We start from the raw sequence: 27,366 nt of genomic DNA on the forward strand, positions 1-27,366 counted from the left end.
GTCACATTTGGAATTGCCCAATTAGTTTGAGAGCAACTGCTCAAGTAAACTTAGTTGTAAAATTTTTGTTTTTGTATTGCTTTCAGAAGCGCCGGGCAGCTCTGGTCATTTGTGGTCTGACGTCATTTCTAGGCTGCCACGCTGCAGCAGCACGGTAACTTTTAGACCGCAGTGACTCCTGGACCGTCACACCGGTGAGTTCCTGATGCCACTTTTGTGCTCATGCACTGAAAACATCGTCAGAAAACTCACCTCTACCCCCAAATCCACCTCGGCCTCTCCCTTCATCTCGACCACGGAATGAACCCCTTCGGAATGGGGGTCCGCGGTCTCGTCGCTCCATGTCTCGTCCACCACGATCAAAATCTCTAAAGCTCCTGTCGGAGTCCCTGCCTCGGCGATCCCGCTCAATGTCCCGATCCCTGGCACGTTTGCAAAGTGGGTTAGAGGATCACATGGGACTCAGATTACAATGGACGTCTGATTCTAAAGTGGCCCAAGTCAAAAAAAGTGGTTTTGAGATAATCGAGTTTAAAAATTCATACTGTGATAAAAATTGTCACTGAAGGTTTGCAATCTTCATCTTGTATGTGAGAAAACTTGAGTGAGCAAGAAACTGTTTGTGATGCTTGGTTTAACTGAGTGATGACGTCATCTTCGTTTATTACGTAGGTTTTAACTTGGGCCACTTTTCTATGATTAGAAAAGTCAAAACTAGCGACCCAAGTTAACTTGGTACAGATAATAAAAGCTTTTCTTATAACTGAAAAGTGGCCCAAGTCAAAAATTTTGCGTTTTAAAAAAATATTTTTTCCCTGTTTTTATGTTACACGAAAAACAGAGCTTTTAATACCTTTTTATTAAAATAAGGAAAAAACAGCAAACTACAAAATACTGAAAGAACAAACGGTTAACAACAATACGGGCTATAAAAGAAACGTAACTTTAAAACCAAGGCTGCAGAAGCGGGCAAAAAATATGCGATGCCCACTCGATTTATAGCTGGCTGACTCCGACTAACAAACATTTCTATTTGTCGGTAAAGTTAATACAGAAAACAAGAAACAATATTTTGAAAAAAAATGCAAACAAAAATTTTATTGTTTATCGTCTTGCATCAAGCTTCTTGTGGTTAGTGGTTTAGCGTCTTGTGGTGTATGAAGGGACCATAAAAAACAGTAAATCTGGGAAATCCAAACTTTTGCTGCTGTCAACAGAAGACGCATGAAGCCGGTTCCAATTGCATACATTTTGTCTGTCAGATGAGCTTATAAGAGAAAGATTGAATACCCTACTCGCATCTATCCCTGACAGTCGAGCGGCGTTTAGATTGGAAATTCGTTATCATCGTGGATATTGGCGCAATTATGTCAGCAACCCTCTGAAGAAATCTTTGTCTGATGAAAGTACAGAGCATCTGCAACAGGTTAATCTTCGAGAGGCTCAAGCAATCTTCTTTCATCATGTCCGTCAAGTTATCTTTGAAAATCATGAAATCCGTACACTGCAAGGGGTACTAATGGATTACAAACGCATTACTTCAAATTGTGGTTACTATTCCACAGCAAAGTCCAGTTTCTTCAAGGAAATTCTGATTAAGGAATTCGGAAATGACATAGCATTTCATGAAGGAGGTCAGAAGAATGTGAGTGAACTGGTATATGATACGACAGCTGCAAGCTCATTTCTTGAGGCTGCAATATCCTCTCTAGGTGTAAGTGACGATAATCTGGTGAAGAATGTAGCTGGGAGACTCAGAGATCCGATCAAAACAAAAACTATTCCTTGGCCTCCATACATACATGAGTTAGAAAATGGAGACTTACATGATCTCCTCTTGAAGCTCATCACTTGGTTAAAGCACCCCACTAAGTCTGAAGTCGATGACACCCCCAGTTAGATCAATTGCATCTATTTTGAGCAGCTATATCACTGGAAGACGTACTGCATTTGAGACAAACCTAGCTGTATTACATGGTATGGCAAAGAGCAGAGAAATGGTAGACCTATTACATAAGGATGGCCTGGGAATCAGTTACAACGATGTACTTATGCTTAGAGATTTCTGGTCAGTTACTGACCTGTAGCATTCAACTGAGTGTCCATTTGAACTTTCTGAAAGAACACCCGCAATATGTATAGTCGTCGACAACGATGATTTCAAAAGTGATAGTTTGACTGGAAGTGGCCAATCACATCGTACAAATGTCATATTTGTTCAGCCAGACCTGCCTGAGTTGAATCTACCTACCCTAATTGAGGATAGACCAGTTGTAAATACCACCTTGACTTCCCACTTCTCTGCTAGTCTCAAAGAACTTGGGAGCCAGATGCAAAGAGTTGAACCATACAAAACAGTCAAGCGTGGTGAACCACCCATCAGACCAAGGGTAACGGATGAACATCTGGACACAGCTCCTCAAAGAATGAGAGGTGTCATCCATGCATTGGCCCGAGCTAAGGCAGACCCAACAAGACCAAAGCCAGAAGACCAGACCATACCAGCCTTTTCTGGCTTCCAGGCCAAGCTATCACCAGAAACCCAGAAAAGCCAAGCAATTTATCACATGACTTATCCTGATCCACCAAGCAAGATCATTCTGTATGAAGTCCTGCGCAAGCTTGCAAAGGCAAGTGATGACAAGAAGATGCCATTTGCAGTTATTGTCGGTGATCATCCTGTCTACGCATTATTGCTAGAATTGAAAAGTGAGAATCCAGACATGACTGCTGACATATTGCCATGCATGGGACCCTTTCATATCCAGATGCCTTTCATCAATGCGGTCTACAAGAGGTTCAAAGGCTCAAGCATTTCAGATGTACTGGTGGCTGCAGGTGTCATTGCAAATGGATCCGTAGATCCAGCTCTGCGTGGAAAACACTTCAAACGCGGTGTGCGTTGCCTTCGACTCTTCTACGAAGCTTTAGTCCACCATGCACTAGACAAACCTTTGGAAGGTTCCACTCTGTCTGAAGAGATCCAGGAATCTCTCAGTAAGTAACGCTGTTCAGTAGACCAACAAGAACTTAATGATGCAAATGCCTATCTCAAGGTGCTTGTTGACTCTCTATTCGAGAACTTAGATGGTGCTCCACAAGAAGATTTCTGGATTTCATTCTTGGAGATGGTAGAGATACTTTCTCAAAACATCCATGCTATAAGGACAAGAAACTGGACGGAGTTCAAGACCTCACTGAAGTTGATGCTTCCTTGGATGCGTATTTATGATGATAGATATGGACGGCATCTTCCAGATTTCATTGCAGTCCTGGAAAGTCTTCCCCATATCGAAGCACAATTCATGGAGAGTGGCATGTTTGCACAGATCGGCAAATATGTCTTCCAGATTTCATTGCAGTCTTGGAAAGTCTTCCCCATATCCAAGCACAATTCATGGAGAGTGGCATGTTTGCAAGGCTCGGCAAATATCAGGACTCTTGTGCTTGAAACGCAAATCTCAGCTGATGTCGGTGCTCGGTATTTGTGTGATGAGGCAATGGCGGAGTCTTTAATCTCACTTTATGTTCTTAGCGGATGCGATCATAACTCCAGATTTTATGGAGTAGGCAAGAAAACTATTGCTGACCGTGTAGTAGAACAATCATCAGAAGCTCACAACCTCTTTAAGCGTTGTGGCACAATCCTCCCGGTCACACAAGAAATCATCTTTGACTTACAGAAATTTGTTACCCGGTACATCTATCGTGACACCAAACACAAGACACTGAGAGAGGTGAGAGCAGCAAAGTGGTCAGTACTCAAGAAAAAGACGGTCATCAGACTGGTAGGCTTACCTGACTCTGACAGTCTACGACCACACTTATAGCGCACCAATTACCTCACATATCGGCAGAAGAACTTCCAGCTTCAGAATCATCCGTCACCAATTGGCCATGGATTGCACCTTGCAAATGGCATATGCCTCCCAGTAAGCTATATCCAACCTGCACTTCCACGATCCCTGGAACTTCCAACAACTCCAAGTCATCTATATATAGGGATTACGGAACAGTGATGATGACAGCAGAAGTGATTCTGACAGCTGTGCATCATATTTGTCCTGCAGTGATAGTGAATCTAATACAGTAGGCGACCACATACGTCTGCCATCTTGGATTTTGAGGTTAAGGGGACTCTGAATCATGAAATATGTCATCCCATTGTGTTTCTGACACCAAAATTAGTGGGAATTGACACCTAAATTGTCATTTTTGGCCATCCACGTCAAGAAATAGAACTTTATTAGTTTTCAAAGATGGCGGTGGCAGCCATTTTGAAAAACGTCTAAAATAACAACTTTCCCGCCATTTTCGTGAGGTGTATGAGAGCTTATTTTTTTAGTATCAGTTGCCCTTGTTAAATCCACTGAGAAACTTTGGTATCCTAAACACGGCCAAGGATCTTCTGAAAATGACCCTACTATAAAGCAGGCTACAGCTGCAAAAGCAAATTAAAAGACAATTCTAGGTAACAATGAAACTATTCTTCAGCATTGTTTAAGTTTAATGTTAGCTTATTCGTTAACAAAGGAGTAGAGACTAAAAAAATACGCAGTACAGTATTACCAACCAATCAATTTATTATTACAAGCTATAACTTGGTTCTATTGATTTGGTGAAAATTGCAGTATCGTAAATGCAAGAATGGCCCAAGTGAGCTTGGGCCATTCTTGCAATAATATTTTTTTTATCCAAGAAACCAAGTTAACTTAGTTTACTTTTGGACACTTAATAAAAAAAATTTTTTTTGGTCTAAAGACTCCAAATTTTGTCAGCAACAACCTTATATCGTTTTGTGCAAGATTCCATCAAAACCTCATAAGTGGCCCAAATTAACTTGGGCCACTTTAGAATCAGATGTCCCAATTATCCATTGGACTGACCCACAGGCAAATCAGTTGATTTTTCCATTGATTCAACGTCCGCAAACGTTGAATTAATGTAAAAAACGACTGACCTTCTAGTTGGAGCATGCCAGAATGTATCACTACCATTCAAAGGTTATCGGGACTGAGCGCCAGTCGAAAGCAGGTGCTCGCATCTTCGCACAACAGACGGTGGGGCAAAGAAGGTAACAGACAAAGTTATAACGGACGCATTATCGCATAACGATAAAGTTCCAGTAAAAAATGGATCAAGCCGGGCTTTCCTACAAATTTGTGTCAAGGAAAATACACTGACTGACCATTATTTACAAACATACGTTGTTTTCTCAGACAAATGATGAGTGAAGAGAATCCCAGCTATCAATAAACTTGCAGGAAAGCACTTTGCTCCAGTCAGATATGCTCTTGGGCAAAAGGCCATTATGTGCAATTTTTGCTTTACATTTCAACGATAAGTAAATGCCTAAATGTCTGTTTATGATGGAAAGATGCTTGATTCGTCACTAACAGAAAATACACGTTACTATCATTACAAAACTAATGATGAGTTACTTGAAGGTAGATCAAAAGATTGGCACGAGTTGCTCAAGATTTCAACTAATTGGAAATTTGGGTAGCGCAACCGATATATTCTGTATTCATCACTCACTTTTGTGATATTATATGCGGCAATTTGAATGTGAAAGACAAGGCTATCTACTCTACAAGCGCCAATACGTTTTTATGCTGGACTCGAGGAATTGCTCGTAAAAATTGTTTGAAAAATTCAACATTCAATGTTTTACCTTCTATCTCTGTCTCGACTTCTTTCTCTTCGACCACGATCGTGATCCCTACGATCACGAGAGGATCGGTCAGAATCACGTGGTCGATCATCTCGAGATGAGCGATCTGCATCTCTTTGAAAACGACTCCCACTTCTTGGAGGACGATCTCCATCTCGGGGAGGACGATCTCCATCTCGGGAAGGACGATCTCCATCTCGAGAAGGACGATCTCCATCTCGAGAAGGACGATCTCCATCTCGGGGTGGACGATCTCGGAAAGGACGATCTCCATCTCGAGGAGGTCGATCTCCATCTCGAGGAGGTCGATCTCCGTCTCGAGGAGGACGATCTCCGTCACGGGGAGGACGATCTCCGTCACGGGGAGGACGGTCTCCGTCTCGGGGAGGACGATCTCCGTCTCGGGGAGGACGATCTCCATCTCGGGAACTACAATCTCCGTCTCGGGGAGGACAATCTCCGTCTCGGGGAGGACGATCTCCATCTCGTGGAGGACGATCTCCATTTCGGGGAGGACGATCTCCATCTCGAGGAGGACGATCTCCATCTTGAGGAGGGCAATCTATATCTCGAGGAGGACGATCGACATCCCGGGAAGGATGATCCATATCTCGAGAAGGGCGATCTATATCTCGAGGAGGACGATCCATATCTCGAGGAGGGCGATCCATATCTCGAGGAGGGCGATCCATATCTTGAGGAGGGCGATCCATATCTTGAGGAGGGCGATCCATATCTCGAGGGCGATCCATATCTTGAGCGGGCCGATCCATATTTAGGGGAGGACGGTCCATATTTAACGGAGGACGGTCCATATCTAAGGGAGGCTGGTCCATATTTAACCGAGGGCGGTCCATATTTAAGGGAGGGCGGCCCATATTTAGGGGAGGACGATTCATATTTAGGGGAGGACGATTCATATTTAGGGGAGGCCGGACCATGTTTTGAGGAGGACGATCCATGTCTCTTGGAGGGCCATCTCCATTTCGAGGTGGACCAAAGTCTCGGTTTGGTCGCTCAAATGACATCTGACGGCCAAACTCCCTAGGGGGTCGAACCATGTCCCTACTTGGAGGAGCACCAAAACCACCTTGTCTTTCACCATCTTGAGGATTGCCAAACCGTCTGGGATCATCATGAGGTGGAGGCTGATCAAATCGTCTTTCATTTGTTTGGTTAGGCCTTCCCATAATAGGGAGGTTGAGTGCCCTGTACGTAACCAAAATGCTTTATGTAAACAAAGTAGGTGTGTCAAGCAAGAGCACATAGGGAGTATCAGATTAACCAATAACCTAAGTAGTGGAAGTACATCAAGTGTTACCCAGACTGTATTACAGCAAAGATAAAAACAATTAAACAATGCAAAACATTGATCAATGTTGCGAAAAGAGCGTTCTGCCTGGCTATCAGCACAATTCCCTAAGGCATGAGTTAGTAGTGATACTGACGAGCCCAGACTCATGGGCGAAATACCGGTACCAGTGTCTATCGCTGTTAATTCTTGTTACAATTGGCTGCCGAGAAACAAAGACTAATGTTGAAAAGTGGAGACTACCAAGAATCATGAAGAAATCGTCATTGAACATCACAAAATCGTTACCTGTCAGGCTCCTGCATCCGAGGGCTGCTTGGTCTGGGCATGCTCTCAAAGTGCTGCGCCTCAGAGGCTGGAGCTCGATGAGGAGGGGCGGCAATTCGAATGGCTCCAGGAAAACCTCTCATGGGCTGGGGAGGACGCATTTGAGAATGCTGCAGCTGTTGTCAGTTTCAAAAATGAAGCATAAGACGTCATAGCCCAAACATTATAGAAATATAAACATAACTTAAAAATAACATGATATACCTAATAATAGCGAAATACCTTACATCAGAGCTTGAATATTCCAAATCTTATAAATTAAATGATAATAAATTATATCTTGCAGCCCTTACAATTCAAAATATAAACACTTTTCATTGATTAAATGAACTTTTGTATGATTCGTCAACTAAGTACCGGATACAATGTTTGAATGGGTGAAATAAAAAAACCTGTTTTTGCCTGTTGCTTTTAGCGGACTAGACAATGGCAATCTTAATGCTTAATCCTCACACCATTTCGTTTCACTTACTTGGTGCATTTGACCGGGCATCATTCGTGGACCGCCTTGCATTGGGATACTATAAAGAAACACAGTGGATTAGTCAAAGCCTTCTTCATGAAAAACGAGCTGCAATGAAAGCGGCTGGCTTTCTTGGTTAAGTAATAAGTAATTATGCTGATTAGCTCGCCTTCTCTCGAGCTGACAAACCAACAGATGGAAACAAGCGTACATGGCTTGCCATTTGCGTTTGTTGGTAGATGACTGGTGCATTGGTTAATGTGGTTTGCTGAACCCCGGACATTGCCAAAGCAGAATGCAAAGTGGACCGAGCCACGGTTGACGTGTTCTTTACTAATTCGAACATGGAAGTCTTGGCCCCAAGTTTGGGGTTGTTTTGCATGTTTTAGAGTGAACGTCAGAGCTTCGTGTTGTACAACAAAGTGAACTCCCTACCAAAACTTCATATAAAAGAATAACTAGCTGAAACTTTGCGTGAAAATTATCCGCATGTTTGAAGGATAGCTCAAAGCATGTTAAAAGGTATTTATTATTACAAATTGTGAAATTGCTTCAAAACATTATTCTCAAAAATAAAACTCCATGCGTTTCGCTTCTTGTTTATGATTCAAAGTGCATCGCTGAAGATTTACCGTTGCATTCCTGGATGGAATCCCGGCCTCAGCTGCATTGGAATCCTCATTCTTATTGGCATCACCCCCATCCTGGGCGGCATCATTTGCTGACCCATGGGGCCGGACATCATGCGGATCTAAGAGGAAACAATTTTCAAAACTTTACATAGAATCAATTCAGTGAAATTATTATTAAGACCTTGCAAAAGAGACACCAATTTAGTTCAACACCAACTGACTTATCAACCGCCACACCAAGTTTTGCAGTAAAACCACACATACAAACAGTGCAACTTTGTTTTTTTTTTATATTAAAGTCAATATCATCTCCTTTTTTCAACAACAAGTGGTACATTCAGTTCACGCTGCCTACAATTCACAAGCTGAAGCAATCATATTCACATCACCTGTACGGGCATAGCGCTCGGAAATCTTTGAGCAACTGAAACGGGTCCAAATGAAGGGGATTGAAAGGTTTGAACAGGCTGAGGGGCAGGTGGTTCGTCAGGGTGCTCGTCTGCCGTTGGTGTCGTGTTACCCCCAATGTCAGACTTCGGTTCCTGACTGGGCTCATGCATGGGAGGCCGTTGCTCGTTTGGGAAACCGGGTTGTTGGAATCGCATACGCTGGGGCACTGCAACGTAACATGATTATAATGTTTAACTTTTAAAAGTTGATGAAAACTACTCAAGCCAGTTAAAACCTTCTGAGTCGGCCATTGTCGGCTGCGTGACCGAATGGTGAGAGCGTCTGCGTGTCGACAAGAAGCTTAATGACATTCCAAAATAATGAGCTGACAGCGACTAACTGACTATACGCTCCTTTGCTGTTTGTTATGATATTGACTGATAAACTCGACTGTTTCTGGTTATGAAGTGGAGGAGCCATGAATTGTATGTACATTGTACAAAGTATACCTCCAAACTGTCAAAACAGTGTCAACTGGCAACCCTTCAATTTAACTCGGCAGCGCTGGCACTAGATAGGACCCACAATTGACAGACTTTCCCCTGGCAACTTAGCCCACGGCATTGACCACACTTTATACTTTGTTTTTATGTAAATGCTGAGCAATAATAGTAATGGTCACACTGTCACATGTTCATTGTTAAGTGACGTTAACCACATTTACAGTAAGTTGTAAGTAACTGTTAAGTAAACATATTAACGATGTGAGTCGGACATGGACATGCCCAAGAATTTACGTCACCCTGATTGAAAGACACGTCTTTAGCAAGAAAGGCGTGATGCGAACAATAAGAACAATAGAGTGAACACTGAACAATGATGACCCACTTCCGAAGGGATTGACTTGAAACGGACGGACCATCATCGCTGGCATTTGTGGCCTTGCAACCATAGCAGCAGGTACGAGGTTACCAGCAGCGGAGTTAGGGACGATGTTTGCCGTGGCAGGATTAAACGCTTGCATCATTTGTGGTTGAGAAGGGGGGTTGCTCAGCTCCGTTTCACTTGCAGACTCAACATCAGGTGGATTAAGATCATCTGTAATATAATGAGCAGGAGGATTAATAATTTAATACAGTATCTACAATTTTTGGCGACTGCATAGCTGAGTGGTTGGTGCCCTGGTATAATGTTCGAACTGTTGCCGGTTCGACACCGCTCAAGAGTGTGCGGCTATGCCTCGTTTATGTCTCTCGTGTAATCGGCTGTGCTGACACTGCCGGCTTTGTAAAGCGTCGAGAGCAATGAATACCTGCGATGGATACAGTGTTATGTAAAACACACATTATTATTATTACATATTGGTGACAGAAGTCATCTTTGTAACACACAATAGGAAAGACTACATAGTACATACCCTTTCGGTTTTCAGGGACCGAATCCGGGTCAATGCAGCCCCATGTTGCAAGCAAGCGAAGCTGCTCAGGGTCTAAAGGTACAGGAACGTAGTTGACACCATGTTCTTTGACCCATGTCGCTTTCTGTTCTTCAGGCATCTCTTTGCTGGGAGCCCAATCGCACTTCAATGACTAAAGCACAAACAAACAAACATGCATTGAGACAAAACAAACCGAGATCAAACGAAAAACGCTTAGGATAGAGCTTGCATCGTTTTTATTAAAAGATACACTTTAAAGAAACCTTAAAACCTATCGAAATATCGACACTCGCAAGCTACGCAGTAGCAAAGTCAAGCTGTACTACTGCAAGCCTTCATACCCACAATGCATACCTTTCCGCTGAGCCGGAAATGACGTATCTTCTGAAGCGCCTTGTCAGCGTCGACGCGATTCTTCATGCAAACATAAGCACAACCGCGAGGCGGGATCATCTAGAAGCAAGAGGAATTAGGAATATAAACGTGGAGCAACAATTGCACATTGTTAGCAACGGATGAACTGTAGTGGGGTCATCATGTAGCTTGTCGACATAGTAGAGCTATCGTGGTATGGCAAGCGCATTTCCCGTTCCGAGCCCAGATCCGGTTTTGAAAATCTTTTTTTTCGCGGTAGGGAAGCTACAAGCACGAGAGGGTTCGTAGGGAAAGGATTGTTGTTTTGTCAAATCGTCGTACGTTATAACAACGTTAAAACGGTATCCTGCTCGCAAAAGTAGTCATTTTCAAATCGCAGCAACGATGGAAAAAATACTTTTGTTAGTTAAATAAAGAACGGCCAGGTTCTTAATAAGTATGTAACCGAGATCTTTCTCTAAGTTTTCACATCCGAATGAAGTTCCATGAGTCTCGGTATCAGCTCATTTTGTTGTAAAAACTAAAAACACGACACTCGTGGCTCAGTGTGAACATAGGTGCTTAATTAAATTCACAAGAACCATATACTTTTCCACGCACATGGCGTTGCAAGATAAATAAGTGTAAGAAAATGTGAAGTAATATATTCTGTATTGTGCATGAAGAAGAGTGTTTTTAACATGAGCTAAAAATAAAATTAGATGTTGTGTGCTTCTGATGACTACAAACTAAAGGGTAACGCTGGGGATTGTAAAATCTGGGGATGCGAAACTACATCCGCAACACTAGAAGGGTTACGTTTATTCTGATTTACAAAATAATGTACTTTTTATGGGTTATATAAAAGGAGTGGAGTTGGTTTTGAAGTAATTTAAAGTTTTTAGTTGAAAGCAAGTCAGTAGCAAAGCGTAAAAATATATCAAATTGGCAACCAATCCTTCTAATGTTACCAGAACAGCGGAGTTGCGTGTCCAGTAATGTACTGTCCCTAGGATAACGCAAACAAAAACTAATAGCAGTGAAAATGAAACCAATCCAAAATGGCGATGACGAAAGCTCACATTTATGGATTCCACTTCTCCATGCTCTTCTACCATGGCTTGAAGTTCATGCTGCATGACCTTGGCCGATATGTTTCCAATCCAGAGAGTCGTGGTACAAACTAAAATGTAGAAAAAGTTAAGATCGGCCAAACATTTACGCGACTTACTGTCTATGCCGCATGAATCAACATGCCTGTACTTATTCAAACAGAATCTACATTCCACTAGAGCCACCCAAACCCAAGTCAATTGAAACCAGTTCAGTTTATTGGGTTGGCGAAAAACCAAAATGATATAAACACAAATAATCCGCACAACAAATACCAAATAAGACCAAAGTCAGCTGCCACACAATAGTATTTTACCAGTGTTTTACAAATACTAATAATATCATTGCTATTCATTCATTTCCATTTGCCGGAAAAGACTTGGGCATCATCCTGAATTATAGAGGTGGTCCAGTTGTTGGATTAATTAGGTTGCTTTCATGCCGTTTTAATATTGGTGGACAAAACGGGATGGGGCACAGGATTAAAGACAATTGCTGCAAGAAAAGCATCGGTGATCTCCACTAGTAGGAACAAAACCGAGTTTGGATGATCATGTTACCATGTCTTTATCATTTTTTAAATATTAAGCAGTAACTCATACATTTCGAAAAAAATATATACATCTTTTGCTTAAAAAAAATTATGGACGAAAGGGTTAATAATATAATAAAACAACAATAATACTATTTCCCTACGAAGTTGCTGGGGATTTACTTACCACTGATACAACCATCTTTTAAAGACGGAAACCCTGTTTTCTCGCGTCGGTCGTCGCGATGTTTGGATCTCGAACGAGAGCGTCGAGATTTTCGGCTGCGATCGCGCGACCTCGACCTACGTGATCGGTGACGGTCACGTGAGTGGGAACGCCGTTTGTGGTGACGATGATGACGGTCACGTGACCTGGATAACAATAACGGATTCGATGTTAAATTGCTAAACACGAAGCGTAATAAATGCAAAAATTAGCTTGACGAAAACGAAGCCATAATTGGTTGAACTCACGCATGAAGACTTCCATATATTGGATGCCCTTATATAAGCATTGCCACATACATACTACATACTGTAACTGATTACCACAACTTCTCTCACATCATCCAATCATTGGTTCATGTTAAAGGTTATTAATTATGTTTTTATTGCCGCTATGCCCATCAAAGAGGTGCAAAACGTCACTAAGTTTCAGCAAGTTTGTTTTTAAGTTTCAGCAAGTATTTTTTATAAGTTTCAGCAAGTATTTTTTTTAAGTTTCAACACAGCCATAACGCAGCTCTCATGATTGTTGGACAAGCCTACATCTAATGCTTGATGCTGTACACTGGAAGGCTGTCTTTGGAAATTCAGTTGATTGAGCAGAGACTGCTGCAAAACCATCCACAGTGGCTACGCTAGCACACCAACCTAGATCGCGATCTCCGTCGTTTTCGACTGTCGCCTCTATCGCTTCGTTGCGCGCTGGCGCTTCTATCGCTATGGTCTCCAGACATTCTGAAAAAGAATCATAGCTCGATTGACGATGGTGGATTGCTCATAAGGAAAAGTAAACGTAGAAGCATCTGACAAACACTTGAAGTCTGTAATGTGGAGCCTCTTAAATTTACTTAAGGGGAATGAAAGACTTCTCTTCAGCAATACTAACTGTTGTATTTGTTTGTTAAAAATTTCTTGCTCTTGTTCCAATCTTTTCATTCGCTCGATCTCAGGATCCCCTCCACTCATTTGTTGGCTTGTTAATTGTTGTATCTGGTCTCTGGTAGGCAATTTGGCAAGCAGAGAAGGATCTCTGAAATGGCTCAAGTTATTCTTTTGGATTTACGCCCATATCGGCAGTCAAGTGTTATAAGCAACTAATATAATACAATATAAACTTCATAATTGTTACAAGCTACACTGAAAGACGAACCTTAAGTTCACAACAACAAAAACCAAGAAAATTACTCAAGCTTCCTCAAGATTTACAAATGAATGGAATACTGGAAATATATAACTATTTTATTTCAATTAATCAGTGATCGACTTACATTCCGTGAGTTTGGTTTACAATCTTGGTTGGAAGCATTTGTTCATCATCGCTGTAATCAAAATCTAAAACTTCTCTGTTGAAAGAAGGCTGTTGCCGTGTTTCTACATCTGGGACCTACATTGCACAAAAATGTAGACTAAGCTGCTCTGTTCTGTCAAATCAAGACACGATCTCAATAAAGTGTAATAGCGACAGATGTAGCAAGTTAAGAGAGAGAGTGCTGTCTGTGAGTGTTGTGAAATGCAGACGGCAGCATAATATAATCAAGGATTGCCCGCTGTACAGAACACCTCATGGTATAGAAGGCCTAGTCTCCATAGACGATGACACCAGTCAGTGGCTAACCGACGGGTGCTCTGATGTATAGCGACAGCACGAGATAAGAACAAAGTGTTGCAATACCTTTGAGTGCAAGAAAGGCAGTTGGTGGTCACGATGAAGCTCAAATGTTTGTTGGTTTGTGTTGTTGACCACTGCTGGAGCAGGAGGTGGTTCATGTACTTCATGTTGGTTTTCAACAGGCTGTGGAATGAATAGAATAGCACATGCGTGTAGCAGTTAGATCCAAGATATATGTTCAGAACACATATAGGTTGTTAATAAAAGCATCCAAGTAATTTTAATGTGCTTCAAACTAAAGCCAGCTGACAGTAAAGCCCACTGACAGTACACTGAAGTCGGTATTACCCTAACCAGAAAATAAAACCTTTTCACATTGGTCTTATGACTGTGGACATTGAGTGATACAGATATTGTAACATGTTGTTGTATTTGTAATGGGAGCATTCTCTATCAATTTATGTAACAACTTACCAATACAGTAATTTAAACAGTAAGCCACTTTCCTTTAACTCAATTAATCACCAATAAAAGTTTATTGCAATTTAAAAAGGTTTTAGTTGACCGAGGTCAACAAAACCACCATTGAAATGTAATGGGAGCATTCTCCATCAAATTATGTAACAACTTACCAATACAGTAATTTAAACAGTAAGCCACTTTCCTTTAACTCAATTAATCACCAATAAAAGTTTATTGCAATTTAAAAAGGTTTTAGTTGACCGAGGTCAACAAAACCACCATTGAAAATCGTGAACTTTGTTCTGTCGCTACCACTGACCTTGAAAGGAAATTCTATCCTAAGCTCACCAGATTCATCAAAGCTCCACTGTCAAAAACATACGTTTCTGATAATATTGATAAAATAGCTCAATAAACCTGCTGACAGAATTAAAAAAATACTCATAACTTCACTTTGGCTTTCTGTTGTAAGAATTTAAATGTCCTAGAAATCCAATTGCTAAAACGGAATCCCTCAAAGAAATCTTTTTTTAAACTTGCTAAATGCTAATTCACTATAACCTTCTATTCCCCTAAATCTTAATTTCGTATATTATTCCTAAACATCGCAAAGCATTCTGCTATAAAACACTTAACCCAACATCAAGAAAACTGAATAAATAAAAAATAGTGACCAACTGACAAAGCAAAGTTTTACTTTTTCATGGTGTGCTAAACTGCGCTAATTGCAGGTACAAGACCATGAACAGTCGAACACCTTTCAACATCATCCTTTATTCCTTTGCTCGTAATAAAAAAATGTAAAGCTAAATATAACCTCAATACAAACAATAGAGCAACAGTCTCAACGTCTTTTCTTTAAAATCATGTTATTGGTCTAGTACCTGATCATTTCCCTTGACCTGCTTCAATAAATCTTGTAGTTGGTTTTGTTGGGAGGAGGAAAGAAGTCCAGCAAGATTTTGTATTTGCCCCGCATCCGGGTTGGCAAGGAGATTGGCCAACAGGTTTGTTAAATTTGCTTGATCTGGTTGCTCAGATAGTAGTTCAGATGGTTTCTAAATGAACATAACAAGTTAAACCAAGGTCACTTGAACCGCAACCGTAATAAATGAATCGTGGCACCAATCATGCACTATATTGGTACGCCACTGCAGATTACATTATTGATACAAAATATTTAATTTTATATAGTAACTTGCTGAAAACAGCTGTTTTTACTTTATCTTGCACGAATGCACTGAAGTTTTAATAGGCTTATGATCTTGTACTGTTGCTATGGCACATGCCTGAGTTGCATCTCCATTGGCGGCATTGGTTTGGGTTTGATCAGGTGTTGGGGCACCACCCATCACAGTTAATTGCTGAACAATATCTGGTGGAAACACAGAATTCTTCTGCCAAAGATTTAAAACTCGCAAGATGCGAGGCTGGAAAAAGCAAATCATGACAAAAATTAAACATTTATCATTCATTAACTGTCAAAAATGTTGATTTTTTAAAAATATCTGCTGATTCTAAGTTTTACAACTCTGGTTAAATATATGCTATGAATTGAATACCTAAGCTCACGCATTAACAAAAAATGAAAATTCAATTCCTTTATAGTAGTTTTGCACTGATTTGGTACTTGCGTGTACTGTACAATGTGTACATTAGAAGCTTGAAAAGGTTGTTTTAACTCTAAGTCAAATCTTTATTCCAGCAACATTAATGTACTGTCAACACAGATATTGTTAAGCAAGACTTCACCAAACTGAAAACAAATAAGATTAAAATAAAAGATTATATTATATATTTAAAACTTTGTAAATTAATTTTCATAGGTTTGTTTGGATCTACTGTAAAAAGTAACATATAAATTTGATTATTTATATATATGAGTAAAATAAATAACACGCTTTTCTTACTTTGTCTTCAGGAGGGCATTTGTAAATATGTTGAAATGTTGTTATAATATTTTTACACAGTCTTGGCATAAAAACATCTTTTCCTGAACCAAATTGATGTCGAGATTGCCTCACAACTGAATCAATTACATATAGGCCAGGAACTTTATAATCAGGTCGACACTGAAAGTTTAACATCTCTGTTACTGAAGAAACGCAACAGAAAAATACAACACAATTCATATCACAAACAAAATAAAATCAACTTAATTGCATTGTGTGAAACTATTTAACACTAGAATACCCAATTTTTTTTACTACCTAAAATGCTCAACGTAGTCATTTTGACTACTTTCGATACTGTAACTGTGAAATAAAACAACCATTTACTGTGTTATTTGCTGGTATCGTATGTAACTTGTAATGTTCTAATAGTAATTACATTAAATTGACTGTCAACATGTTTATGTGAGAGTTTTACTTGCATGTTCATTGTTCAATGTTCATGCTTGCATGTTCTTGTAGCACTGAGGAATGAAATTTTTTATACTTACTTTAAATTTCTGACTTGCAGTTATATTTTATGTAAATTGTCCACGCTCATAATGACACATACAAATATTTATTTGCTAGCACAGTTCAACTAAAAATGTCGATAAAGCTGAACTTGACTTGTACAGTGCACGTTTTGCAGACACAATGTACTGGTGGCTACTGGCTAGTGCAGTGCAACTTCCACATAAAGATCTTTTACAGTGAGTGCACACGCCAACAGAATTTTTTTCTGTTGTCTTTCGTCTTTAGTGCTGGTGGCGAATAATGCTTGTCCTAGAATACCGTTTCACTTTTGCACTTGTGGCTCTGTCAACTCCTCCTCCAATGCTTGTATAAAGTCTCTGCGTGAAATGTTCTCATTGGTAATCTCTTTAAAGAGTACACATGCAATGATAGCAGCAAAATACAGTGTACTTTGGAAACTGTGTATTGGCAACCTTCGTGTGGCGGTTCTGCAAGTGTATTTCTTAGCGATTTGGTCAAGTATATATATATGGACTTCGTACTTTGTTTCATTGTAGGAAGCAACTGTTTCTTAGCATTATTAGCTATTGCAATGTCCTTGTGCATTGCATGGTTCAGCACATGGTTTTTTCACCTTTCGCTGGTGATGATATCTCCAGATTTATAAAGCTTGCAAGAATGAAGTTCTTCTTTCATCTTTTTCAAAGATATTGGCACTTCTCTCCTGATTTTGCTTACTGTTCCCAAAAGACTCGTCTGCATTTCTTTCCGTTGAGTGGATAATTTCACAGAAGTAAAATAATTATCAGTTGTTACATTTCTTCCTTTATTCAGATAAGGGCCCATGAGTTGCATTGCAACATGATCAGAAACGCGGTCATTTGCGAAGTATGTTTTGTTCTTTCTGACAAGGAAAGCCATTTATCAAATATTTTTGCTAACCAATATTTTTGCCCAAACTTGTCTGGCCTTGATGCCATAAATTGAGTAAAAGGGTATCTGGCTTTGCTAGGGAAAAGCTGCTCGTTCACTATGATAAAAGCTCCAGGCATGGCGATCTGTATACACAGGCCTTGACAACGTACGAACTGGAGGACTGACTGAAGGCCGATGTATTTTCAATTTTGAAGTTTAAGCTAAATTCACTTTATATTCCTTTTAAATGATAATTTAAACAATTTAAATTGCCAAAGTGTGATCACTGAATCCCAAATCACTGCCAAACTCCTAAAATTATGTTGACAAAATGACAATATTTTCCGAAATACTGGTGTTGCCAGACGCTTTTTGGATTTCCAGTTCAAGTGCCAAAATCTATTCCGTTATTTGAATGGTAAAAACAGCACAAAAGTAACTCAAACTCTCACAAAATATAGACAAAGACTCTATTTATCAACTAATACTCAAACTATCAACTTATACTCGCGATTTTGGCTACTAACAGATCGGCCTTCAGTCAAATTTTAAGCTGCACGTTGCCATGGCCTGTGTAGTGTGTATAAAGGTCGCCATGGCTCCAAGGTTAATTAGATGTTTGGTAGTTATCTACAAACTGGGTTTTTTCGCTGAGATTTTTCGGTCATTTGTCCGAAATGACTTGAAAAAATTCGGTCATTTTTTATTTATTTCGGTCATTTTTTGTGATGAAAATATTTCCTTTTAAGTAGCTAAAACAAACCAAATTTTGCACTTCCTGACTAGCTACAACATTAAGTTTTGCTGAAAAACATTGTTTTTTTTTTTGACATTTTGACCGCATTGACTAGGGTGGGGTGGGGGAAAGTGGGTAGAATTTGCAATGTAATGATCTATAAAAAATTTCTGCTACCAAGATTTTTTCTTTTTTTTTATGGATTATAACATTAAGGCATTCACCTACACAACCAACAAAAAAATATTAAAAAAAATGTTTCACAGAAGTTACAATGACAATTTTTTTTTTCCTTTTTTGTATACCCATTTTACCCCAGTTTGTGGGGTAATGTGGGTGTACCAACTATTTTTCCTTCTAAGTAACCAACATAAACTCATATCCTCCATTTGGCCTTTCAATGTGGTAAAGTGGGTATACAACAATGTATAAAAAAAAAATCAACAAACTGTGACAACACAGAACCATGCTCTTGTTTGATCAAATATGTCTATCAAATTGTATTTTGCGAATTTTTCAAAAATCCTTTTGAAACCATGGAACAACAACTCCATCTGAATTTATGACTCGTGCATTTAAAATAAACAACCACTGCCAAAGTACAGTACATAGTCCCCAAACCCAAAAATGTTCTTCAAGCGAAGAGAAGCAACAAAATGCAAGCCGGCTTAAATTAAACAGTTTTTTCATTCGGTCTAAAGTAAATCACCAGTCACCACAAGTGAGCATTCAAATTAAATTTTAGTTCTCCCCCTTCTAGTTGGAGTTGGTGGCTGAACAACACCAAAAACATTTTGTCTATTATTTCCACAACTTTGTTCTGTGTAAATGTGAAGAGACCACTGGGAGTTTTTTTCAATCTTCTTATGACGAAGAAAGTTGATCTTAAGCAAGTCCTCCTCAGCAACTTCCTCAACTTCTCCTAAAAAATTTCGATCTTCATAGGTAACTACCACCCAGTCCAGAATCTTCAACTTGGTACTGGTGTGATACCTTCCATTTTTGTTTGTAGTCATAGTTTATTTCTGTTTTGTTCATTATGTATAATATGCATCACACATCCGTCGTTTTTTTCCCCAAAACCTGACTCATCATTTAAAAAAAGATCTATTCTTGATTATGGAGCACTTTCTTTTGACGGCTTTCCTTTGACCTTTTGGACTTTCTTTTGACCTCTTTTTATTCTTGGCTTGTTTCTGCACCTTTCTGCGAAACTCTTCAGTCTTTAACCTGTGTAAACTTTGAGGCAACCTTAAAACTTCTCCAACTTTAGCCTGCACACTTTGTTTGAGAAAAGTTAGAGATATAAATGCTTCTAAATGCAATAGCTAACTTATCACTCCATCACAAGAGTGCACTCAGAGACAGAGAGTGAAATGTCTTTGTCACTCTGTAACACGATTTATAGTACTAAAATCATGTATACCCCATTTACCCCATATCAAAATTCACTTCTACTCACTTTACCCCAAATTTTTTCACTTCTTGTAAAAAAATATAAACAATACTAAAATAAATGATACCAATGGTAAATGGTGGTTTCAGTCATTGACAACAACCTGACATCACAACTTTCACAAAATATTCCAAAAACATTAAAGTTTTAGGAAGTTCAAAATATGCACTTATTTTTACTTTCTCACCACAAGAAAATGTGAACTTAAAAACACCCTGAAGCACCCAAGAATATGCACTGAGATTTCAGTCACACATAGTCTTGGACATGACTTAAATATTTACCAAAACTTTAAACAATATATTTTCAAAGTATACGGCTATTTAAGTTTTTTTAAATTATACCCACTTTTCCCTAGACCCCACATTACCCCACCCCACCCTAGGCTATATATTTTTTTGGACATTTTGCTAAATAATTGGTCATTGACCGATGATTGACTGAAAAAAAAAACAACCCAGTCTACAGATCGGTTCCAGACTTCTAAAAATAGAGCAAATTTCTCGGCCTGTAGCCTTTGTGAACGATTTTATCTCATATCAACAATCAATATTCAACATGAAGAAACTGGAGAATTTCATAGAATCGGTTTCTGGACATAACGCTTTTACACAATGGCACACCCCATCTTTCAGTCCCAAGATCACGCAAACGTAGATCAATTTTTTCTGCAACTCCTCGCGCATACATGACAGCGATGAATTCTTCATCAGTAAGAGCAAACATCTGGCTTTGTAACTGGTGATGCGCTTCAGCAACGGTGCATTTGGTAATGTGTTTACGAATAGTTATGGACAAGACACCGTGCACTTGCAGGGCTGCCAGCTAACACTCAACTCTTTGCATAAGGTGTAAGCCCAGGCCCCAGAAGCTTCTCTCAATACGTTCTGCTGTGAACACTGAACGCCTTCCTCCAGAATAATCATCAGGAGTATTTGATTTCACTTCGTTCCATCTGGAGCTGTCAGTACTATGCCTCTATTCTCATCAGCATTATCAACATCTGGAGAAGGAAGTTCACTTTTTGTCAGGTGCCAACTCAATATTCTGATCTATTTCCCCTTCATTGTGACTTACATTTACTGCAGAAACAGTATCATCTATCATCTTTGGTTGCTTCAGGTTGATTTTGAATCCGACGTCGTTTAGGAGGTCAAACAGGTAAACGAGGGCCAAAATTGAAATTCCATGATAAACCCTGCTCAGATTCGTTACTGGAAGTAGAATCTAAACGTAGCTCAGAAATATATGAGTCGTTAAATCTAGACCCACTGTCTTTACAATCAGATATGTCATCAGGAATATTACGCAAATATTCAAAAACTTCATCTCTTCCAAAATGTCTTCTTCTTGACATAACCGTATCGCAGTAGGCTGTCTACTGCTGCTGGTTAGAAAAAAACCCAGAATGAATGAAAAAGCGATTGCCAGTACTCAAATAGAGAAAAAATTAAATAGGAGAAAAAAGCAGTCAAATAGAGAAAAAATCTGGTAATAATGGCTACTGCCACAAAAGCTTCGCAGGTAGTCAAAACGACTACATTGGGCAATAAAGAAAATTTGGGTCATATGACCCTCAAACAAATAAACTTCAAAGTTAATTCAAAATTTAACTAAGTTCACCGATTGATTAAAAATCACAGCCGAACTGTAACCTGGAAATAACAGCAAAAAAGATGTCCAAACTTTAGTTATTTTGACTACAGTGGGCAACTGGGCATTCTAGTGTTGAATAGAGCAATCTTGAATTCAAAACTTAAGCAAAAAACAAGGGATATTGAGATAAAACCACTCAGTTATGAAACACCTATCGCTACCAGAAAACTAAACAAATTAACACTATGTAGGCTACCAATCCTACCATGGATGTAACCTAGTTCGTACCATGAACAGTTTGGACCGTCAGTTCGTACCTTGAGAAGATCGAAAAAAAAAAATTAAAAAAAGCCGAAATCGCTGATCGCAGTTTCCGCAATCATTTTTAAATTTTCCGCCTGAAAAGATCGAGAGAAAAAATAGCTCAAAACCGAAGTCCACTTATCGCAGTTTCCGCAAACATTTTTCCGCAGTTTTCGCTAACTCTAACCTTAGAGTAATCTATGCTCTAACCCCAACCCTCGCTGATCTCAGTGTTCGCAAAATTTTTTCCGCAGTTTTTGTTAATCCTTACCCTAATTCTAACCATGGAGTAATCTATGCTCTAACCTTAACCCTCGCTGATCGCAGTTTTCACAAACATTTTTCCGCAGTTTCTGCAAACATTTTTCCGCAGTTTCCGCTAACCTTTACCCTAACCATAGAGTAATCTATGCTTTAACCCTCGCTGATCGCAGTTTCTGCAAACATTTTTCCGCAGTTTCCGCTAACCCTCGAGTTTGTTTCAAATTGTTTGGGGAAACTCCGATCAGCGACTTCGGCTTTTTTTATTTTTTCTCTCAATCTTTTCAGGGTACAAACTGACTGTACGAATGGTTCAAGGTACAAACTAGGTTGCACCCGGCTACCATACCGATTAACAACAATGAAATGCTCAGCTACCGTATTTAATAAACCAAAGCCAGTGGCTATTTGACCGGCTCCGGTCTTTGAATCTGAAACACTATTTGACCGGTCATGACGTCACTACATAAGCGCTTTTTTCTTTTTCTCTTTCAAAGCAACAGACGAGAAGCGCCGATATAAGTTCTAACTTCAACACGTATTCTTCAACTCAGTCCGTGGCGCGTGCGATACGTCTCCGGCTGCCAATCTAGAGGGGATGAGTTCGATACCATCCGGAAGCATTCTTTTTTTCATTTTTTTTTTTTATCTAAATTTTGACCCGAAGCGCATTTTTGTGGTCAATTTTTAATTTGAGTAGCCTACAGCCCATTTTTTATGTCTTTTCAAACTGTGGCCGTCTTTAAATGTAGCAAACCTAGCAAACGTAGCAAACCTCGCAAACCTAGCAAACGTAGCAAACCTCGCAAATCACAAGGTTGCCAGATGGTATTTTTTATTGTATTCTTTTAAATTTCTTGGCTTTTTATTTATCGGGTGCATGTTTTTTAAAACCCTTTTGAACAAGTTACTTGTTTAGTGTTGATGTTGCAGAAGTTCTATTCTCATCTATAAAAAGATATCAAAATCTCTGCTTTGTTGGGTATGGTTAGTTTTGATATAAATACATTTAAAGCAATGCCTTTGCGATCAACATTTGTGAGATAACCTATTGCAAGTTAATATTAACGCAATATTTGGTAGTCAGACATTCGGGAATCAGTACTCCATCCCTTAGTTAGACCATGGTTGGGTGAGTTCACTAATTACTGGTTTTCTAAAAATCGGGCTGCAGACGATAAATAAAACTTAACTTTTGCAGACGACCGTACTTCCAGCCCTGGGCTACGCAGTGTGGCACAAAACGAATAAGTGCCTAATGACAAGTTTTTGTGTGTGTTTAGAAAGTAAAGGATATTTTGTGAACGAAACCGGTTTTTCCAAGGTTTGGTCATTTGAAGTGTGTTTAAAATACCTATATGCTTTGGCTCTTTTTTGGGCTACTTGCAAAAAAATGGTTTGTTTTTGGGATTGGTTTGAAACGTGTTTTGGTTGGGTAATTTTGTGGAATCTGGCAACTCTGCAAGGTTTGCTTCTTTAAATGTAGCAAACCTCGCAAACCTCACAAGGTTTGTACATTTGTACAATTACGGGAAAATATTTTTTGTGTTATGAGGTTTTCTCAGCGGGCGTCTTTAAATGTCGCGAACTCCGAATTCCTCGCAAAGCTTGAGAAGGTTTCTGCATTTGAAAGCCTACCGCAATAGGTTTTCATAGTCTCCCTAAAGATGATAGATTTAGACTAGCAGCAAGTAATGATAAGGTTGTCTGTAGTCTAGGCCTATCTATTTGGTGCAAACTATGAACAGTTGAAAACCTCATCGGCCATCAATTGTAGAAACCTTTCTCAAGATTTGCGAGGTTTGCTATATTTAAAGAAGCAAACTTTGTAAAGTTGCCAGATTCCACAAAATTACCCAGCTAAAAACACGTTTCAAACCAATTTTTTTTGCAAGTACCGTAGCCCAAAAAGGAGCCAAAGCATATAGGCATTTTAAACACACTTCAAATGACCAAAACTTTTGGAAAAACCGGTTTCGTTTACAAAATATTCCTTACATTCTAAACACACACAAAAACTTGTCATTAGAAACTTCTTCCTTTTGTGTCACACGGCGTAGCCCAGGAACTACGGTCACCTGCAAAAGTTAAGTTTTATTTATCGTCTGCAGCCCGGTTTTTAGAGAACCACTGATTAGTGAACTCACCCAACCATGGTCTAAGGGATTAAGTACTGATTCTCGAATGTCTGACTACCAAATATAAATTGCGTTAATATTACCTTTCAAGTTTCAACATCTCACAAATGTTGATCGCAAAGGCATTGCTTTAAACGTATTTATATCAAAACTAACCATAACCAACAAAGCAGAGATTTTGATATCTTTTTACTGATAAAAATAAGACATCAACACTAAACAAATAACATAATCAAAAGGGTTTTAAAAAAAATGCACTCGATAAATAAAACGCCAAGAAATAAAAAAAATACAATTAAAAAAAATACCATCTGGCAACCTTGTGATTTGCGAGGTTTGCTAGGTTTGCTACGTTTGCTAGGTTTGCGAGGTTTGCTAGGTTTGCTACATTTAAAGACAGCCATACTGTTAGAGTTTTTTTAATTTGCTGGAATTTGAGAATTTCTCTTGGTAATTTTCCGATCGTCATAAGTGAACGTGTGTTGCCGAACGACCCTACATTTTTCTCTCAAGTTAGTTATATACAATACTTCTTTAAAAAATGGTTTTACCATTATCATTTCTTTAAAAAGAAGTATTGTATATAACTAACTTGAGAACTATACTTGAGAACTATTAACTAACTTGGACTGTAGGCTACTCAAATTAAAAATTGACCACATAAATGCGCTTCGGGTCAAAATTTAGATAAAAAATAAATAAAAAAAAGAATGCTTCCGGATGGTATCAAACGCATCCCCTCTAGATTGGCAGCCGGAGACGTATCGCACGCGCCACGGACTGAGTTGAAGAATACGCGTTGAATTTAGAACTTATCTCGGCGCTTCTCGTCTTTTGCTTTGAAAGAGAAAAAGAAAAAAAGTGCTTATGCAGTGACGTCATGACCGGTCAAATAGTGTTTCAGATTCAAAGACCGGAGCCGGTCAAATAGCCACTGCCTAAACCAAATCCTTACTTTTTGTACAAATTTTTCCATGCTTTGAACAATGTGCTTGTAAAATTTTATTCCCTTTATAGCCTTCTTGGTCAATAATGTCATCTTAGCTCGGGATATGGGAGGCTTTGTATCATAAATCCCAGAAAGCTGATGAAAACAATCTGGCTTGTTTAACAGATTTAATATATCAGCTATGGTTTTTCATTTTAGAGACATATATACAGGTAGACTGCACAAGTGTGCAGAGCCTGAACATACAGTTTAGCGAGTCCAAGAAGGGCAGTAGGCATTTCTCTCAACAGCAGTCCACTGTTCATAATCATCAAAGAGGTGCTTGCAAAATTCTGCAATCGATTATCGGTATGTCTTGCCAAAGACAAAGCCATATGCTCTTAAGCGGTGTTTAACTGGCAGTCTGGCACCCTATTGAATTAAGACTCTAAATCACTGGGTAAATTGCCAAACAATTGCCGGGTGAATTGCCGAACAAACAGATATCATCAAATGATATAAGATTTGCCACATGCATGAGTAAAGCAATGCAATTGAAAAACAAATACAGTATGCATCTCATTTGACCAATTGGACAGGCAACCATTTAAATTTCAGAGTGAGCAGTTCTTCCTAGCTGATAGCATGACCATTGACCATATTGTTTAATATTAAGTAAGTATAGCATACTCAACTCACCTCATCATTAAATGCTTTCACTGCATCCATTTTTGCAAAAAATGACCTCAAACTTTGCAGAAATTCAAGTGCTCTGACGAGCGAGGCTAGTCAACACCTCACTGAATTTCTTGGCGTCCTGAGGCAGCGGGCTCAAGTAAAAATGCCTATTTTCTTTCACTTCAGATGTTTTGAAATGATAAATTTAAACCTTTTTGGAAATTATATCAAATCAACACAGCTGCTGTACAATAAAACTAGATTACGAAAGATATAACCTCATATCCGAGCTTCTGGCCAAAATGGCATCGCGATTATTGAAACTCAGCGCAGTTCAGACAACCTGGCCTAATCTTGGCTGCAATCAGAGTTGCCAAGTAAACTTTAGTTTTCTGTCAAACTGTTTGACAAACAGCCAACTACAAACAAAAAACATGTAGCCTAAAGGAAAATTTCAAAAAGTTAATTTTCTCTGCTTTTTTAATTTGCTTTGAAGCATCAATGTTTCATGACATTCGTGACGAACACTTTTGACCGCGCATTGAAAAAAAGGAACAAATGTTCTGATAGAGCATAAAAATTTAATTTTTAACCGTTTTCAACACTCTTATCTCAAAGAAATGATTTCATCAAGCCACACAGTAACCTGCTAAATTATTTTTAAAAATCTGGTAATCTGTTATTCAATTAAAGTAAAAATTGTCAAATTTCTGGAATTTTGCAGAAAAATTTCTTAACTGGCAACTTAGGGAACAATATCCGTGACAGCAAAAGTTGGTGAAGCGCAACGACCATTTCTTCTACATTTGCATCAAATCAGAGCAGAGCATGTAGCCAAGACATGTTGATTGTTGATTGCACTGCGGCATGTAACCAGGGCTGGAGCCGCGGAGCCGCTATAAAAAATCTGGTTCCGTAGCTGCCAGACTTTACACCAATGGCTCCAGCTCCGAAGCTGGCAGACTTTGCATCGTAGCATTGTAATATATACAATGTCGAGTTTTTTTTATAACACAGTCATCAAATACAATGTCGAGTTTTTTTTATAACATAGCCCTTCAAAACAACGACAAATAACCTAAAAGAAATACGAGCAACTCCGTTGTTCCGCCAACATTAGAAGGGTAAATTGCCAATTTGACATTTTTTTCACGCTTTGCTGCTGGCTTGCTTTCAACTAAAAACTTTAAATTACTTCAAAACCAACTTCACTCTTTTTATATAACCCATAAAAAATACATTATTTTGTAAAAAAAATAAAAAATTACCCTTCTAATGTTGCGGATGAACGAAAAAGCGGATGTAGTTAACAATCCCGGTAAAAGAAATGAGGACGATAAGGTAACTCTGCTTATTGCCTCGGTAGGTAATTCGTGGAACGGAGCAAATTAGCTTTTTATTCTACAATACGTCCAC

General features: G+C 39.1%; 1 protein-coding gene across 1 annotated transcript in view; it reads right to left on the reverse strand.

Moving 5' to 3' along the window:
- Nucleotides 1–26,232, reverse strand: part of LOC145768382 (uncharacterized) — a 40,246-nt gene extending 14,014 nt beyond the window's left edge. Inside the window, exons 1-21 of the mRNA XM_082579865.1 lie at nucleotides 25,972–26,232; nucleotides 25,300–25,428; nucleotides 16,442–16,603; nucleotides 15,821–15,961; nucleotides 15,416–15,589; nucleotides 14,851–14,898; nucleotides 14,133–14,252; nucleotides 13,729–13,844; nucleotides 13,347–13,490; nucleotides 13,109–13,195; nucleotides 12,423–12,607; nucleotides 11,673–11,773; nucleotides 10,591–10,689; nucleotides 10,216–10,387; nucleotides 9,687–9,896; nucleotides 8,798–9,024; nucleotides 8,409–8,527; nucleotides 7,786–7,834; nucleotides 7,275–7,429; nucleotides 5,675–6,883; nucleotides 253–422 (exon numbers count right to left, since the gene is read on the reverse strand). Coding sequence (XP_082435991.1) covers nucleotides 253–422; nucleotides 5,675–6,883; nucleotides 7,275–7,429; nucleotides 7,786–7,834; nucleotides 8,409–8,527; nucleotides 8,798–9,024; nucleotides 9,687–9,896; nucleotides 10,216–10,387; nucleotides 10,591–10,689; nucleotides 11,673–11,773; nucleotides 12,423–12,607; nucleotides 13,109–13,195; nucleotides 13,347–13,490; nucleotides 13,729–13,844; nucleotides 14,133–14,252; nucleotides 14,851–14,898; nucleotides 15,416–15,589; nucleotides 15,821–15,961; nucleotides 16,442–16,603; nucleotides 25,300–25,428; nucleotides 25,972–26,001 — 3,847 coding nt within the window. The 5' untranslated portion in view covers nucleotides 26,002–26,232. The remainder of the gene's footprint in view (nucleotides 1–252; nucleotides 423–5,674; nucleotides 6,884–7,274; nucleotides 7,430–7,785; nucleotides 7,835–8,408; nucleotides 8,528–8,797; nucleotides 9,025–9,686; nucleotides 9,897–10,215; nucleotides 10,388–10,590; nucleotides 10,690–11,672; nucleotides 11,774–12,422; nucleotides 12,608–13,108; nucleotides 13,196–13,346; nucleotides 13,491–13,728; nucleotides 13,845–14,132; nucleotides 14,253–14,850; nucleotides 14,899–15,415; nucleotides 15,590–15,820; nucleotides 15,962–16,441; nucleotides 16,604–25,299; nucleotides 25,429–25,971) is intronic.
- Between the last annotated feature and the right edge of the window lie 1,134 nt (nucleotides 26,233–27,366).

This window comes from Aplidium turbinatum, chromosome 4 (genome assembly GCF_918807975.1).
Source record: "Aplidium turbinatum chromosome 4, kaAplTurb1.1, whole genome shotgun sequence".
In the NCBI taxonomy this organism is placed as follows: domain Eukaryota; kingdom Metazoa; phylum Chordata; class Ascidiacea; order Aplousobranchia; family Polyclinidae; genus Aplidium; species Aplidium turbinatum.